The sequence below is a fragment of the Panthera tigris genome, chromosome D2 (genome assembly GCF_018350195.1).
Source record: "Panthera tigris isolate Pti1 chromosome D2, P.tigris_Pti1_mat1.1, whole genome shotgun sequence".
In the NCBI taxonomy this organism is placed as follows: Eukaryota; Metazoa; Chordata; class Mammalia; order Carnivora; family Felidae; genus Panthera; species Panthera tigris.
In genome coordinates this window covers 18,314,250-18,331,813 of record NC_056670.1, presented here as the reverse complement: position 1 = coordinate 18,331,813, position 17,564 = coordinate 18,314,250, and the positions used below count along the sequence as shown (strand labels likewise).

The following is a 17,564-nucleotide window of genomic DNA, read 5'->3' as shown; positions in this document are numbered from 1 at the left end:
AGGGACAACCTGGAAAGTAGACAGGGGAAATCTTCCCTATGGGCAGAACATCGAGCAGTGCACCTGCTTAAGCTTATCCGGCACGATGTCAGCATTGTACATGGTTATATACCTAGAAAGGTCGGCTACCTTCCCATGTGTTGGGCCAGGCACATAAAGTGGTAGAAAACCATGATATAGACCTCCAATATAAAAATACGTGGTCTTAAAGCAATAAAAGAATGATTAAGGAAGACATTTTGCCCTGCCAATTTTCTGGCTTTGTTTGAGACCAAATCATCAGATCAGGTAATATATAAATAACACAGTAAAAATAGCCTTAAGTTTTAGACAAAGTGTTGAAATTTGCCATAAAACTGGATTTTGAGGCTTTTTTTTTTTTATTAAAAAAATATTTTTTTTTTGAGTAGGCTTCATGCCCAGCTCAATGTGGGGCTTGAACTCACAACGTGAGACCTGAACTGAGATCAGGAGTTGGATGCTTAACCAAACCACCCTGGATTTTGAGCATTGTTTTATTTAAAAAACTTTTTTTCTTAATATTTATTTTTGAGAGAGAGAGACAGAGACAGAGACAGAGTGTGAGCGGGAGAGGAGCAGAGAGAGAGGGCGACAGAATCGGAAACAGGCTCCAGCTCTGAGCTGTCAGCACAGAGCCCAACGCGGGGCTCAAATCCATGAACTGTGAGATCATGACCTGAGCCGAAGTTGGACACTTAACCGACTGAGCCACCCAGGCACCTCTTGAGCACTGTTTTAATAAATTGAACTTAAAAAAGGAAGAAATTTGATTTTTCCTTAATAGGCTAGATCTAGGGCACTAATGTGCATAGGAATTTCCTGACATATTGGGCACACTCACCAAGAACAAAACAAAACATTACCAGGCAGGCTCAGCACACATTGTTAGTATTCAACTTAGAGGCAAACATTTCCTGTGTCTGAGCACTTATAAGAAGCCTGGCCTCTCTGTTACCTGAAAACTGGAGGTAACCAGTTGAACAAACCCGGAAGTGTAAAATCTTCACCCTACATCCAACAGTCCTGACAACTTCTAGAAGTGGGTCCTACCTACGACTGCTTAGAGGGCACGGTTGAAGTAGGGCTCAGTGTCATGAAACATTGTATATGATCTTAAAATTCTTGGGCCACACTTAACATCACCTTCTTTGAACTTGCAGAATATCACATCAGTGGACGGGGCGCCATGCTGCGTCACCCCACCTGACCGGGGAGAAGTAATTTAGGTTATTGTCATTTGCTCATAGGCTAGATCCATGGCATTACTGTTCTCAGGAACTTCTTGAGGGGCTGTGCACACTTACGAGAAGCTGGGCAGATCTTAAGCGGCAATGCTGACGTTCAACCTACAGGCAAACATTTCAGATCAATGATGTCTGAGCACCCACCGTGAGCAAGGCCTCCCTGTTAACTGAAAAATGAAGGAGCATCTCTATCTAGTTTCTCACGGAGTTTCTGGCATCTAGCACCATTCCTGGCACACGGTATATATTCTGTAAGTGACACCTGTGCTTATTATCCTCTATTATTATTCTATTAGGCTTCTAGCCACCCCCCCTTCCCCTCCCCACCTCCAAATGTCCCAGAGACCAAAAGAAGAACACTGCCCCCAAAGAGTCTCTGAATCCTGCTGCTACACTGGCGGGGGGGGGGGGTCCCACAGAAAAGAAACAGCTGGCCGAGAGAGGGAGAAGCTACTCCCTGCTCCTCAAGGGATTCACTTTTCACGTTCTTCATTATTCACAAAGAAGGTCAGAGAATGGGGGGGTGAGGGAAGATCTATGGGACCTTCAGAACGAATGTACGAACCACTGGCTGTAAGAACGATGTCATCAGAACAAGAAGCCCTGAGAGACAAGTCCAAAAATAGAGCAAAGGAGAGGGGAAATTAACTCATGGCCTGCCTCTAATTCATGTAAATATCGCTCAGCGCCCAGCAGAGGGAGACGAGGGATGCGGACAGTAAGCTGTCTGCTGCAGTTGATGGGAGACTCCCAGGTGGCCTCGTCGTGGCACGCTTTCGGACCGCAGCTCAGATGGGCACCGCGCACAGATAGAAGGCCATTTCAGGACTCCCCAGCGGCAGTCGGCAGGCCCTCTGTGTGCTCTGACTGTGGCTGGGAGGAAGCCCGAGCAGCTCTGTCCTCACTGTTCAGGACGCACAGGGCACTGTGCTGTGAGGCAGAGTGCTGAGGACGAGATGTCTTCAGAGCCCCGGCTGTGAGCCACATGTCTGATCGTGGCCCTGCTGTGTGCTCAGGTGGTGGGATCTGACTGGTCATACAGTCTCGAGTCAGAGTCAAAGTGACGGTCATAGTTTGGGAACTCTTAGCAAGTCTAGAAAAGAGACAAGGCTTGGAACCCACGTGGGAGAAGGGGTGCCTGGGTGGCTCAGTCGGTTAAGCGTCCGACTTCAGCTCAGGTCCTGATCTCACGGTTTGTGAGTTCGAGCCCCACGTCAGGCTCTGTGCTGACCGCTGGGAGCCTCGAGCCTGCTTCGGATTCTATGTCTCCCTCACTCTCTGCCCCCCCCCCCAACTCTGTCTCTCTCTCTCTCAAAAGCAACAAACATTAAAAAAATAATAATAATAACCAATGTGGGAAAACTGGCTAACAGAGAAAGATGAGATAAGCTAAGATGGGAGAAGGTTCTCCAAAGAGTGAGCAAAATGTTGGGGGTGACAGATTCTTAGTAGCACTGAAATCTAGGGATCGGATTCTTTTGGCGGGGGGGATTTAAAAAGAGTTTACAATTAAAGAGAAAGGTCTCTAATTATGGAAATACTAGTTTTCTGTCCTTTAAGAGGTGGGTTTGTCAATTTCTCTGTTTTCTAGGACTAGCCCTTAACAAAGACTATGATTAGGAGGTAGATTAAGTGCACAGCAGAGTATGGTGCATTTCTGGGCACTGAATTCTAGCTTGATATCACTGCAAATCACTTTACTTTATTCTTCTGAAGTAAAAGTTGCTTTTGGTATACTTACCTGTGGTTTTATTCTCATTGATAAACCTAGGGATATTAGCTGAGCCAAGAAATACATTTCCAATCAATTTTAGAGACACTTTTAGGAAGCATAAATCTTGTGTTTTGGAAATAGCAAAAGAAACTAGAACAATTCAAAATATAAAACTTGAAGCCTCGAGTTGATATTTGTGACTCTGCTCCAGTGAAGACGTGAGCCTAAAAAATCCTGTAGGCAGTTGTATTGGAGTCTTGTCAAGGGCCAAAGGAGCCATGTTTTCTCCCATGATTGTGTAGCTATCATTTGCTATGTATTCACTTACTGATTCATTTAGTAAACGTTTGAGTGCCAATTATAGGCCAGTTACCTCGTATCTTTTGAAAAAAAAAATTTGGTAACAATTGAGATTTAATTCACCCAACATACAATGTACCCATTTAGAGTGCACAGATCAATGGTTTTTAGTGTATTCAGAGTTGTGCAATCATCATGATCGAGTTTCATCAACCCTTGTTACCTTTTGATTTTATCTTTGATTTCCCTAGGCAAACTGGTTGGCTTTTCCATATTTTTGGTAACATATTTTACCAAATTAGATTTTTCGGTTAGTATTACTAAGTTTATATCATGACACCATTTGATTATGAAATTTTAACTATCTTAAATTCCAATTCAATTCTTTTTTTCCATATTCAAGGATGGAAACAAGCTCCGAGAAGCCAAGTAACTTACCCATGCCCATGGCATACCTCACTGCAGCTGGGAATCAACAGCACCCTCACCTCTTCAGGCCACAGTGTTCCACATTCTGCAAATAAACCCTGGGCTCCCTCCTTTGCACCAGCTCAAACTAAGCAAGCCAATTAAAATACCCTCTCCCCTCCTCCCATCCCCCAATAAAAGCCCAGATTGCTTTCTGACAGGTATGTGCATTTCGTAGCATCTGAATTCGGTGTCTACACTGCTGGAGGGAGTAAGCTGTACATCCTACTGCCTCTCCAGGAAGCTAGACTGAGCAGCACCGCTGGGCTAGGGGAAGATCAGGTCTAGGTGCTGGGATTGCATCCAGACAAAATAGCCAGCATTCACTGAACTCTCCGGGTTTTTTGTTTGTTTGTTTTTCCTTCTTCATGTTTTCAGAATCAATCTCAAGTTCAAAGAGGCTAAGCAGCTTGCTCTGGTTATCATATCTCTGTCAAAGCTGAGTGTTGTGGACAAAACCTAATGCAAAAATACAAACCCGAGTGAACCAAAAAAATCATATTGGTTCATAAGCTCATTCTTTTATTTATAACCTCCCTCCTCTTCCTCCTTTTCCTTTCTTTCCTCCTGCTTGTAAGCACTGGGGAAGGGCCTGGAGCCAGGACTTCTGATCCCAGCCCTCCTACCTACTCATCTCCATGGGCAACACCCCTTGCCTCCACCACCCCCAATCTGGGCTCCCCTCCCCAGCATTCAGAGGGGCCCTGGGTAGTGCTGTCCTGTTTCTATGTACCGGCCTCATTAGTGGGCCATGAAATTAACCGGTAGGTTGTGACCAATACTAACAATTATATATCACGGTACAACACACATAGAAAGTTGTTACGCACTACACTGTTGAGTCTAAGATTTAATTAAGACAATTTTTTTTGAACATTTCTGGAATCAAGAGAGGATGGGACTTACAGCCGGATGACACTATAGCTGCTCTTGGCCAGGTGGCACTTGTGACGCATGAAGTCAGTCCCAGTGTCAGGACGGTCTCGTCTCACCGCGACCGCCCATTATTTCCATCAGCAGACTATTTAAGGACAGTTTAAGGAAGGGATGCGAAGCCTGGGTGTTTTCTGGAAGCCTTCTGTTGACACCTAAGAGAAAGAAGGGGCCAACCTCAAACCTTGCAGAATAGCTTGGAAGGAAATCCTGGGGACAAGGGTGCCCGCCCTCTTCTAGGATGCCTTATCCAACATTTATTTAGGGGCGCAGAAGGGAAAACTTCAATCCTGATGGCTGACTCAAAAAGTTGAACCGAAGCTCAAGTTTCCAGAACACAATCGCAACGCATTTCACTCAAGGGAGAGGAACCATGCAAGTCTCAAAGTTTTTAAATGAACATAACGTTTGAAATAGACAAAACTTCTAAGTGACAAGAAAGCATTGTTCAACATTTGATGGCAGTAAAAATAAATGGTGTATGAAAGAATGGTGCCTCTTATAGTCAATGGAGTCTTAATTTAATAAAACCCAGTATATGTGCATACTAGGTCACAGTGTAAAATAAAATATATATTTATTTAATAAATAAATATATATCATATATGTATATATTATTATGTCATTATATAATTATTATATATATGTATGTATATATGTACATATATATGTATATCTGTCTTTCTATATACATACATATGTACATATATACATTATTATACATGTATATAACATATATTGTATATACATTGTATATATGATATTTTATTTTATTTATTTGCTTATTTATTCATTTATTTATTTATTTAGAGGGGGTACAAGTGAGTGAGGGGCAGAGAAAGAATACCATGAGGGGCAGAGAGAGAGAGGGAGAGAAGGGGGGAAGAAAGGAGGGAGGGAGGAAGGGAGGGGAGGGAGGAGAGAGAGAGAGAGAGAGAGAGAGAGAGAGAGAGAGAGAGAAGTGGATCTCACCCAGGGCTCATTTTTTATCCAAAGAGGGGCACTAGCTCACCCAAAACGGGGTTTGTGTTCACCTGAAGCAGGTTTACTTTTATTTTAGAAAGAGCGCAAGCGGGGAGAGGGGCAGAGGGAGACAGAGAGAGAGAGAGAGTCTTAAGCAGCCCCCATGCTCTGCAAGGAGACTGATGAGGGGCTTGATCCCACAACCCTGGGATCATGACCTGAGCCGAAATCCAGACTTGCATGCTCAACCGACTTGGCCACTCAGGAGCCCCAAAATACATTTTTACTGTCTGTTGAGGTCTCAACATTTGAAAGCCCCTGCCTGAGGAACTTCCATTAGAGACCGAACCAAAGCAAACTGGCAAACAGGTCTCACTCTCTGCCCCTTCTCAAGTGTCTCACGCTATCTGCACCCCGCACTCCACTTTCTCATCTACTTTTTACTCTTTCAGAAACGTTTTAATTATAATGAAATAAAACTTCTTTGTACCACATAACGAAGAGTTCTCAAGCGCATGCCGGGGTAACCACCACCTAAGTCAAGAAGTAGGTCATTCCTGGCTCTCCAGCTCCTCCTTTACAGCTCTGTCATCTTTGAACACACACTAACATCTATACAGTTAGCTTGGTCTGATTTCAGACCTATGTAAATGCAATCATTCTATAGGAATGATGTGTCTTTCCCTTCAAATTGTTTTTTAATGTTTATTTATTTTTGAGACAGAGAGAGACAGAGCATGAATGGGGGAGGGTTAGAGAAAGGGAGACACAGAATCCGTAGCAGGCTCCAGGCTCCGAGCTGTCAGCACAGAGCCCAAAGCGGGGCTCAAACTCACGGAGTGTGAGATCATGACCTGAGCCGCAGTCAGATGCTTAACCGACTGAGCTACGCAGGCGCCCCCTAGCTCTAGTGTTTTCTTAGAGTCAAGGTTGTCCGTTGCATGACTATGCAATAATGTATTTATCCCTTCTATTCATGGGCATTTAGTTTGTTTCCAGCTTTGGGAAATGATAGACAATGTTGCCATGGACATTTTCATATATGTATCCTGGCGGCTGAAAGGAATGCCGGGAATAACAGAGTTCACCTCTCTTCAGCTTAGTTGCACAATACCATATGGCTTCTCAAGTAGGTTACAAATTTACATTCTCACCAGTGTAGGCGGGTCAGATGCACCAACACGTGGCACTGTTAGGCTTTTACATTGTTGCTAGTGTTTAACAGTATCTCATTGTTTTACATTTGCATTTCCCTGAGTAACACAAGGTTGAGTAATTTTTAAACACGCGTTTTTTAAGTTTATTTACTTATTTTGAGAGAGAGAGAGAGAGAGAGAGAGAGAGAGAGAGAGAGAGAGACAGATCATGAGCAGGGGAGGGGCAGAGAGAGAGGGGGAGACACAGAGTCCGAAGCAGGCTCCAGGCTCTGAGCTGTCAGCACAGAGCCCGACGTGGGGCCCGAACCCATGAACCGTGAAATCATGACTTGAGCTGAAGTCGGACGCTTAGCCGACTGGGCCACCCAGGTGCCCCTAAAGATTTCATTTTTAAGTGATCTCTACACCCAACTTACAACCCCAAGATCAAGAGTGAGTCGTACGCCCCACCAACGGAGCCAGCCAGGCCACCCCTGCTTCCATCGTGAAGTACCCTCTTCTCTTGGTTCCTGAGACAGGGCCCTCTATTTTCCTTCCTTTGTTGGCTGCTGCTCCTTTCTGAAACTGTACATGTTGGGGAACGTCAAGACGTAGTTGTAGGCCCTCATCTCTTCTTACTCTATGCTCTTAACCTTGGTAATCACATCTGTTCGGGAGCTTTCAAATTCCAACTACATGCTAATGACTCTTGCCCTCATCAGGGACAGGTTCCATGATTAGCAGGCCTAATGCAAATCGGAGAGGTTTGCTGGAGCTTCCAGATACATTTTCCTTGCTCTTAAAAGCGAGGAATGAAAGTGAGCTCACATCCCCACTTGACATGACTGAGGATGAGCCTGGCCTTCATTGTTGTTGGCGGCCCTCTCACAACCATGGGAAAAGCCAGGCTGTGAACAAGCCAACCACGGAAGAGAACACAGAGGAGTCGCAGCACACAGGCGGGGCCCTTAGTGAGTTGCACGCGAAACCCACCTGACCTGTACACTTTGTTACGGGAACCAATAAAATGCCTCATTTGTAAACCACTTGGAGTCAGATTTCTGCCCGTGGCAGAAAGTCCTCTAATGAACAGAAGTCCCAAACTAGCACGTCAGGGCCAGACCTCTGTTCTAAGCCCCACGTGTCTCTATCTCAATGCCTATCCGGTATCGTCACTTGGTTTTCTCGTACACACCTCAAACTTTAGAGGTACAAAACGACCTCTCGACCTTTTGCCCCAAACTTCCTCTTCCTCTAGGATTTTCATCACAATAAATGGCAACTCTACCCACCAAACTGCTCATGCCAGAAACGTGTGGGTCATCTATTTCTGTCTCTTCCCCCCATACAACCCTATAAAGTCTAGTCAATCCACCTCTGTAACATTCACTCGATTTGTCCACATTTCCCCATTTCCCCCATAGCTACTTTAGCCCATGCCACCCCCATCTCTCCCCTGGACATCTGCAATGATCTTAACTGGCCTCCTCGCTCACTCTCATACCCTCAATCCATGCTCCTTACACCGGCCAGTGATTTTTTTTTAATCAGTAATGATCTCATTTTCTACAGCGTAGCAGTTAAAAGGATGGACTATGGAGTGGGACTGATAGGTTAGTTATCGACTCTACAGAAGTAATCACCCCAAACCTTAGTGGCTTAATATCTCACGGTTTCTGTGAGTTGGGAAACCAGGCAGACTTACCTGGATGTCTCTGTCTCAAGGTCGATCAGGAGGCTGCAGTCTTATCTGAAGGCTCGAACGGGACAGCATCGCATCGGAGCTCATTTGTGTGGTAGTTGGCAGGATTCGGGTCCTCACAGGCTGTTGGTTAGAGGCTGCTTTCGGTTCATTGCCCCACAGGTCATGCCACGTAGGGCTGTCTGGCACACGGTCGCTGGCTTCCATCATTCAGCTGCCCTGCAGTGCTCGGTACAGACAGGTCCAGTAAATGTTGCTTAGTTATCCTGATGCTGAAGTGCAAGTCCACTGCAAATGTGTCTATGTCCTCTTGCTGGCAGTGACATCAAGGTGGAACTTGGACTTCATCACTTGGCTGAGGTACACCGTTCAATGGTTTCCATCCCACCTAGGATAAAAGCCAACCTCCCGACAGTGCCCCAAAACTCTGCCAATTATCCAAACTCATGTCGAGCTGTTGTGCTCCTTACTCACCTTGCCTCAGCTCCAGTGGACTTCTTTGAGTGTACCAGGTTCTTCCCCAGTTGGGGGTCTGGACCATTCTTTCCCGAGCTCTGCCTGGCTAACTCCTGCTTCCCCTCCAGGTCTCAGCTTCACTGTTACTTCTTCAGGGAGGCCTTCCTTGAATGCTTAGTGTAAATTAGATTCCTGGGCATATTCTTTCATTGCACCCAGTATAGCACTCCCTACTGCTTGAAATTATGTATTTATTTATGGTATTGTATGATCAATATTCGCCTCCCTCTTTAAACTATAAACTCAAGTCAGGGTCTATATCAGTTTGCTTACTGCTGCATTTTTGCCCGCTAAACATTATCTGATCATAACAGACATTCACATATTTAACATAAAAATCTTTCTTATAGAAATTTCAGCCAATCATGGGAAAGTATCTTAAGTTGTCCTTCGATGGGCCAAACTGACAAGGAACATTTGCATTCCTCAAATTCTACAGTGAAGATTTTCTGTTTACCATAAAGCAGTTTTGGAATTAATTGGCTGCCATGTGGGGCTCGATAACATGAATCCTTGCTGTGGGCCGGGCATAGATATAATGAACACTTTTCTAAAACATGCAACCGAAAGACAAGTTGATGTATAGACTAATCTTTTTTTTTTTTTAACGTTTATTTATTATGAGAGACAAAGCACGCACATGAGCAGGGGAGGAGCAGAGATGGGGAGAGAGAATCCCAAGCAGGCTCTCTGCTGTCAGCATGGAACGTGACTCAAGGCTCCATCCCATGAACCGTGAGATCTTGACCTGAGCCGAGATCAAGAGCCAGATACTCAACCAACTGAGCCACCCAGGCGCCCACAGACTAATCTTTTAATCCATATACTTAAATATCAATCTGGACAATAGCAAACTTAGAAGCCTACATACTCAATGGATTTTTTTTATACATCCACATTTTTAATATCTGAATAAAACAAGGGAAAAGCTAATCACAGCTATACTTAGAAGCTAAGGACACACACACACACACACACACACACACACACACACACACATATAAACTTCAAATTGTTTCCCGTTTCATCTCAATTTATTACTTTCCTTTATCTTAACTTTCTCTTTCTTTTGGCCTGTCTACTGCTAAATTGAAATTACAGTCAGGTTTTCTGAGCCTCTCAATCTAAGAAATCTCAAGCTGTTTTTTCCCCTACCTGACACACATTACAGAGATTTATCATCGTGGCTCAAAATAATTGAAGATTCTCAAGTTTCTTTTAGAAACTGGTACATATTCTTTGTTTGTAGTTAGTGTCAGTTCGATCTGCTTGCTGCTGATTTCTCTGGCAAAGGGAAGCATGAGTCTAACAACTATTGGCAAGAATATTTAATTTCTAGTAACCTCAGGTCACTCTTTACCTGGCAATGCGGGAATGAAGGAAGACAAGAGTCTGGGGAAGGACATGCACTTTGGAGCCAGACTGCCCAGGTTCAAATTCTGGTTACTAGCTGTGTGACTCTGTGGTAAGTGACTTAATCCAACAGGGCCTCAAAATCCTCAACATAAAATGTGGATAAAAATGGCACTTAGCTCCCAGAGTTGTTATGGAGATCATAGAATGATTTCTGAGAGACAGTAAGCACTGCGTATACATACATATATATTTAATATGCATATTTCTTTCCTGAAGGTTTTTTTTTTTTTAAAGGTTTTTCTATCTTCAAGGCTATATCCTCCAGCTAGAACTTGAGGATACTAAATAGAGATCCTCTCTGTAAAACATCCAAGACATGTGATCATTCCCTGTTGGGTGTAGATAATATAGCTTCTCTGGGCTTTAGGTATTTCATGTACCAAGTGGTGATATCACCAGTCCTGTGTGCCGAACAAAACTGCTCTGAAGAGAAAATAAAACAACGCAGGAGAGCAACCTTAAGAGTAGAACTATGTTCATATGCACCCTCGTGGCCATAATCACACATATGATGTTTCTAAGAATCTGGGGGACGTTGTGAGGAGGGTTCTATTAAGTTAAATTACTCCACATTAAAATTAGTCCAAAACAGCAAAAAGAGGCCAAACATACGGATCATTAAGAGCTTCAACTGAAATTACAAAGCATATACATGATCGGTAATTTTAAGACTGACCAACCTAATACGTTTTTTGTGTTTAATCAAAGAAATATTGCATTCAAAAACAAACACAAACCGTTTCCAAATCATCCCTAATCAGTGGTATTTTCACTTCTGGAAAATGATTCAGCTCAATTTAGGGATTATTGTTTCTGGCAATATAGCGTACAATCTAACTTGAGAGTTCACTTCTTACATATAAGAATACATCTGAATTCCATCTAGGCTCTTCCACAGACGATGTGGAAGGTGACGCTGGCTAAGTTGCCATAGGATCCTTCTTACTGTATCTCAAATATACAGATTTTTATGATTAAGAAACATTTCCTATTATTATTAGCATCTTAGGCTCAAGTAAAAACAGAATTTTCACACATAATGCTAGAATCTTCCTATTTGGTTTCCTGAGAGCTTTTGATGTTTCACCAGTACATTTAAAAAATTCTCACATCATTTAAATTTTTGCACAAGACCTTTATCCGGAATTGTTCAATAAATGGTTTAAATTAATGAAACAACACAGCTCTTATGCCCCTTAGAAATTTGATCAGTCTTTTTTTTTTTTTTTTTTTTTTGGAGAGACAGAGAGAGACAGAGTGTGAGTGGAGGAGGGGTAGACAGAGAGGGAGACACAGAACGTGAAGCAGGCTCCAGGCTCTGAGCCATCAGCACAGAGCCCGACGCGGGGCTCGAACTCACGGACTGTGAGATCGTGACCTGAGCTGAAGTCGGACGCTTAACCGACTGAGCCACCCAGGAGCCCCAGAAATGTGATCAGTCTTAAGTGCGACCAATAATTCCTGTGAATGGGAAGAGAAATCACGATTCACAGTAAGCTGCACAGGACATAAGGGAAGAGAAGAGTACACCTGCATCGGGGCTGGCCTGGCCTACATCCCTGGCTGCCATCCCCGGGAGAGGCGGGCTGCGCGCCACCCCGGGACAGGCCGCACGCCCACCTGTCCTCACAGTTTCAATGAGATACGACACTTTTTTTTTTTTTTGAAACTAAATACATTTTAATAGAAAACAAAATACAAAATAACTCTTTTCAGAAAACAGAAATATTTAATCCTTTTTCCACGAATTCGAACTTGCTTTATCCTCAAAGCACAGTTGGCTATGCGTGCGGGCGTACTCAACGATTTGTTCCGCAAACTGTTCATTAAACCGCTGTTGCAGCGCAGGTGGGAGCAACCGATCGCAGGAGAAAAGGACGCTGAGAGAGAGAGCCACGCCTCTGAAGAGGTGGGCGTTTGGAAATTTAACATTTTCTAATTCTATCTTTTGCCTTATCGCTTCGATTTATTTTCATCTCTTTGCCGCAATCTGTCCTTTCGGGGGGAGAGAACTGTTCACAGAAGGGCAGCCGCGAGGAGACTCTCTCCCACCATCACCGCCAGAGCCCAGGACTTGCTCACACGCACCCCCCACCCCCCCCACCCCCACCCCCACCGCCCGCTTCGAGAAACATGTCAGCCGGAGTGATCAGTCTGTCACCCCAGAAATTTTCCCTTTCTCCCAAAACACTGTGCTACCAAATTCTCTGAATTCCCTGAACCTCAAGATTCCAAGTATCACAGCCAGTGCCAGGAGTAAAACCTGAAAGATGAGAGCAGAGAAAGCCCCTCTGCCAGTGCTAGGTTTCCTCTTCTCAATAATAATAATAATTATAATTATAATAATAAAAAACAAATCCTGGTTCTCTGTAATCACGGAAAAGGAAAGACTTTTTGCCAGGATTATCCCCGCCCCGTTCCTAGTTCCCACCCCCTCATTCCTACCCCAGTAAAGCCCCCTTCCACCCAGGCGACCGAGAACACGTGACCCTGGGGCACTGTCCTGAGCGCGCTCTGCGGCCATCCTCGGGCCCAACGCAGCACCCCGGCGGTGGCGGCGGCGAGGGAAGCAGCATCTCGGGTTTACACGCGGGGAAAGCGAGACACACACCGGAAGGTGCTCAGGCGAGGATGCGGGGGGATCTTTGTAAGAACTTGCAATCCGACCTCCAGAGCCTCTTGATTCTCCATCTCATGTCCAATGACAGCACCTCTCCCGCCCCCAGTCCTTCGACCCTGGGGGGGATGGAGGGAGGGAAGGGGTGACGCGCTCGGGACGTCTGCACGGGAGAAGGGGGAGGGAAGCGGGGAGTCTTTCACAGTCAGTCAGTGATTCAATCTCAATTCGTCCTAAGACTTGCAACCTGGAGCCTTTCCACTACTGCCCCAGTCCGTTACAACAAAGATTAAAAAAAAAAAAAAAAAAAAAAAAGGAAGAAAGAAATTAATGTTCCTGATTTTCTTGTGTGATTCCAGTCACTAGAAGAAGGTTGCAGGCCATGAACTGCACGCTCAGTACATTGCTCATCTGCCCGGTGTACACGCCCACGAGTTCGCCAGAGGAGCCGTCGGCTGGGGCGCTGCAGTACGTGTTCCTAATGTCCCAGACGCGTACCGAGTTGTCCATGGACGCAGAGGCGATCAGACTACTGTCCGGACTGAAGGTGAGGCTGGTGATGTTGTCCGTATGGCCCCTCAGTTCTTTATAAAGGGTCCCAGAGGCCAAGTCCCACAGCTTCAGCCGCTGGTCCTCGCCGGCCGATGCCAAGTACTTACCGTTGGGAGAAAAGGCGAGAGAGAGCACGGGGCCGCGGTGGCCAGTGAAGAGCCTCACCGAGTTCCCCTGTTGGGCACTCCACAGCCGGACAGTCTTGTCGGTCGAGCCTGTGGCTAAGTAGTTCGAATTAGGGTGGAATTTGACACAGTCCACATCTGCCAGGTGCCCGGCATATATCCTCAGCGGGTACGTCCGATCAAATGACCACAGCCTCGCGGTGCGGTCATGGGACCCGCTGGCAAAGTACAGGCTATATGGGCTAATGTCCAGGTCCCACACAGGGTAGGCATGTCCTTGGTATAACACAGTGTTGGTGAAACTCCCGAGGTCCCAGTACCTAATGGACATGTCTTCAGAACAAGTGAGCAACCCTGAGCTGTCTGCGAGGAACCTTGTGCTGTATACTGGTCCACAGTGTCCCCGTAGTATCTTCATCTCTGTGCCCGCATTATCATCCTCATCATCCTGGGAACAGTGGGGGTGGGGGTGGGGGATGGCAAAGAGACACACAAGAAAAAAAATGTTTAGTGGTCTGCCACGAAAACCAAAGAGTCCAACAAAAACAGAGCATCTGCCCAGTGTCAGTGGCCTCACGCTTAAGGGTGAGCCCAGGAAAACATCGCATGACTGCATAAAAAGTCTCCTACAACTTACAAATTGGCTTCCTGACATTCATCCTGCAGCTAAGACTATATTAAAAGTATACAGATGCGAGGCTATTATTATAATACTGTGGACCTTTCCGTTAGGCTGGGGATAAGAGATTCCAAAAGCTGATCAAAAGACAAGTTAATGGTAATTTCCACTGTTAATTCGGATGGGCATCATTTGGAAAGATTTACTTCTGAATTCACATTACGTTCTTAGGTTCTTTTCTTCTGTGGGCAGGTCTTCATCGGTCAGTTTTAGCTGCTTTATAAACCACATGGCTCCCTGTTTCTACCCTGCTAAGAAAATTCCTGGCATTCCCATGACTGGGGTCAATGACGAAGGCAGACGTGGTCTTGATTCGAAATTAATCCAAAACCACCGTAGGGGCTGTCCACAATAAAGCTTAGACACATCAGAACGAATAGTAAACCAGAAAGGTGCAGTTACCAATAAATGACACTCACACCTTATGACCAGGCATAAACCATAAACTGCTGGTGTCCAAAAAGAAATAAAGATGAAGGGTTTTTTTTTTGTTGTTGTTGTTCTTCTTTTTTTTTTTTTTTTTTTGAGAGAGAGAGAGAGAGAAATCCATGCTGAGCATGGAGCCCAACTCGGGGCTGGATCCCACGACCCTGGGATCATGACCTGAGCTGAAATCAAGAGTCAGATGCTCAACTAATTGAGCCACCCAGGTGTCCCTAGATGGGATTTTTTTTTTTTTGATGTGTATTTATTTTTGAGAGAAAGAGAGAGACAGAAAGAGAGAGAGGAGAGATGGGCAGAGAGAGAGGGATACACAGAATCTGAAGCAGGCTCCAGGCTCCGAGCTGAGCTGTCAGCACAGAGCCCGATGCGGGGCTTGAACTCATGAACCATGAGATCATGACCTGAGCTGAAGTCAGATGCTTAACTGACTGAGCCACCCAGGCGCCCCCCTAAGATGAAATGTTAAACTGAGACTTTCTGGAGGGTCTCAAACATTTTCCCAAACAAAGCATGGGTTTAGAATAGCTTTAAACAAAGCCAAGAGACTCATGGGATTCTTGGAAATAAATTCCTGTGTGTGGGGACAGAAAAGAAGATAGCCGCTCATAGTACTGAGGGAAGTTCCCTTCCTCACCCTCTTCCCCCCAAGGACACTATCTCTGTTCAAAATCCCGGTTCCCTTCATTCTCTCGTAGACAAGCACCTCACTTAGCACTACAGCTCTCTGTCCAGGAATTCATAAATTAACACGGGTTTTAATTAAACCCCCGGTGAACGGGGAGTAAGAAGATTTTTGAACCAACTGGCTTTGCTGCCTTAGAAATAAAAAGGTCTATGAGCCTTAGGTTCTGGTACAGGAAAAGGGCATCTTTCTCATTTCCATTTGAACACGATGAAAATCAAAATAAGACAAATGCCTTCAATGTGTACATATTTGAGGAAAAGGTAAGAGAAAATAAATACTGACGTCCATGAATATTCAGAATGGCTATTCCAGACATTCAACATTAAAAATACATAAGCATTCGGGAGCCCAACGTTCTACCGAGCGTTACCAAGAATATTAGTAATTTTCCTTTCAAAAGAGGTTACAACAACACTTTAAAATTTCAAGAATGACTCACTGCTGTACACCAGAAAGTTTATATAAAAACCGTGGGAGCAAAAAACGACCCCGGATGAATTACACAGAGACCCTTTGAAGGTAATCCACAGGGCACGTTACCATCTCTGAGGCTTAAGTGGTCTTCATTTGGAGCAAGAAGTTAGGGAAGTGGGTCTTCGCCTCCTAGGTGGGGACCCTAAAATCAGGCTGGCACTTCCAGGGGTCTTGACGACTGTCCCGAGCACATGGAAAAGTGCCTGGTTGACTGTATAGACCAAGAGATGGGGAAACCAGAGCATTCCTGCTGGCTATCACTATCAGCCCTATGCCAGGACCACAGCTTAAAATAACCCAGCCACATTTTCTTCTGTGGCTCAACCCAGTCCCACAAGGGCCTCAGCATAGTCAAGCTGAAACTCTGAACAAGCAGCTGATTCACACATGCCCAGCCCAATTCTCCCTCTCCTTCCTTTCGTGCCAACAGGACAAAACCCCAAACTCCCTACAATCGGCTGAACCGACAGCAAATGCGCATTGGTCCCAAATAGGAATTTTTAATTTGTAAAGTGTATTCGTGTAATACTAGATGACACCGTGTACATTATAAAACACGCGTAAGAAATTTAAAAATAAGAAAAGGAAGTATAAAAAGGTCTTCGAATGTTGTGTTTCGTACCCCTGTGCCATAGTTTGCTAAACCCTGCTTTAGGTCACGGAGGCCCTACAAATCTCGGACTTCTTATGGATGTCTGCTCCTGGACTAGGAGGTTCGATGTGCCTCAGCTCCCACTCCAGACTTTCTTAGCTCAAGGGTACTCTTTGGGGTCTGAGATTTGGCCTTGGGCTGTTCTCCCATCATCAGGTGCCAATGGAACTGGAAGAGATTAAATATGGCGGGCCTGGGAGTTGGTTAAGACTTGGGAGCGAGAGAAGGCGGCTCTCGGCTCGTGGAGCTGAACACGTTGTTGTAAGTGTAAAACACACCAGATTTCCAAGACTTAGGACAAAAAAGGAGAATATAACAGATTTCGGTAATAATTTTTTTAATATTGCTTACATGTTGAAATGATAATACTTTAGCCACACTGGATTAAATAAGATACATTATTAATTTGACTCTTCCCTTTTACTTTTTTCATGTGGCTACTAGAAAAATAAAAAGTACAAACAAGGCTCACGTTACACTCTTACAGGCCGGCAAAGACCTAAACGACCATTTTATACACAAATCAGAACTGAGTGTCATTCACAACACTGACTGCTTTCCTTTTCAGACTGAAAGACTGCTGGACTGGGGCAAGGCTCGCTAGACAGTGCGTGAACGGATGCTGTACTGCAGGGCTGCTAGGAGGGTGGGAGGCTGGCAGGGATGAGGGTGATCGTGTACACATACCTGAAACACAGAAAATCCTTGATCTGGTATCTGTGGTTTGGCCATGTTGCTCGAATGTTAAAAAGACATAGTTAACAATCAACAAGGGTAAACGCCGGACCTCATTGCTAACTTAGAGGATGGAGGGTCTCAGACAGGAGGCGGGGGTGGGGTGGGGGGGGCGCTGCTACCTTTGGGAAGAAGGGCACTGCCGTGCCAGTTAACAGCTTTTCAGAGGTTAATCCAGAATATCTTCC

General features: G+C 45.0%; 1 protein-coding gene across 2 annotated transcripts in view; it reads right to left on the bottom strand.

The window, feature by feature from the left end:
• Positions 1–12,535: 12,535 nt before the first annotated feature.
• Positions 12,536–17,564, bottom strand: part of TAF5L (TATA-box binding protein associated factor 5 like) — a 32,198-nt gene continuing 27,169 nt past the window's right edge. For both annotated transcript variants that reach the window (XM_042960077.1, XM_042960078.1), the window contains exon 5: positions 12,536–14,155. In XM_042960077.1, the coding sequence (XP_042816011.1) occupies positions 13,358–14,155 (798 nt within the window). In that variant the 3' untranslated portion in view covers positions 12,536–13,357. The remainder of the gene's footprint in view (positions 14,156–17,564) is intronic.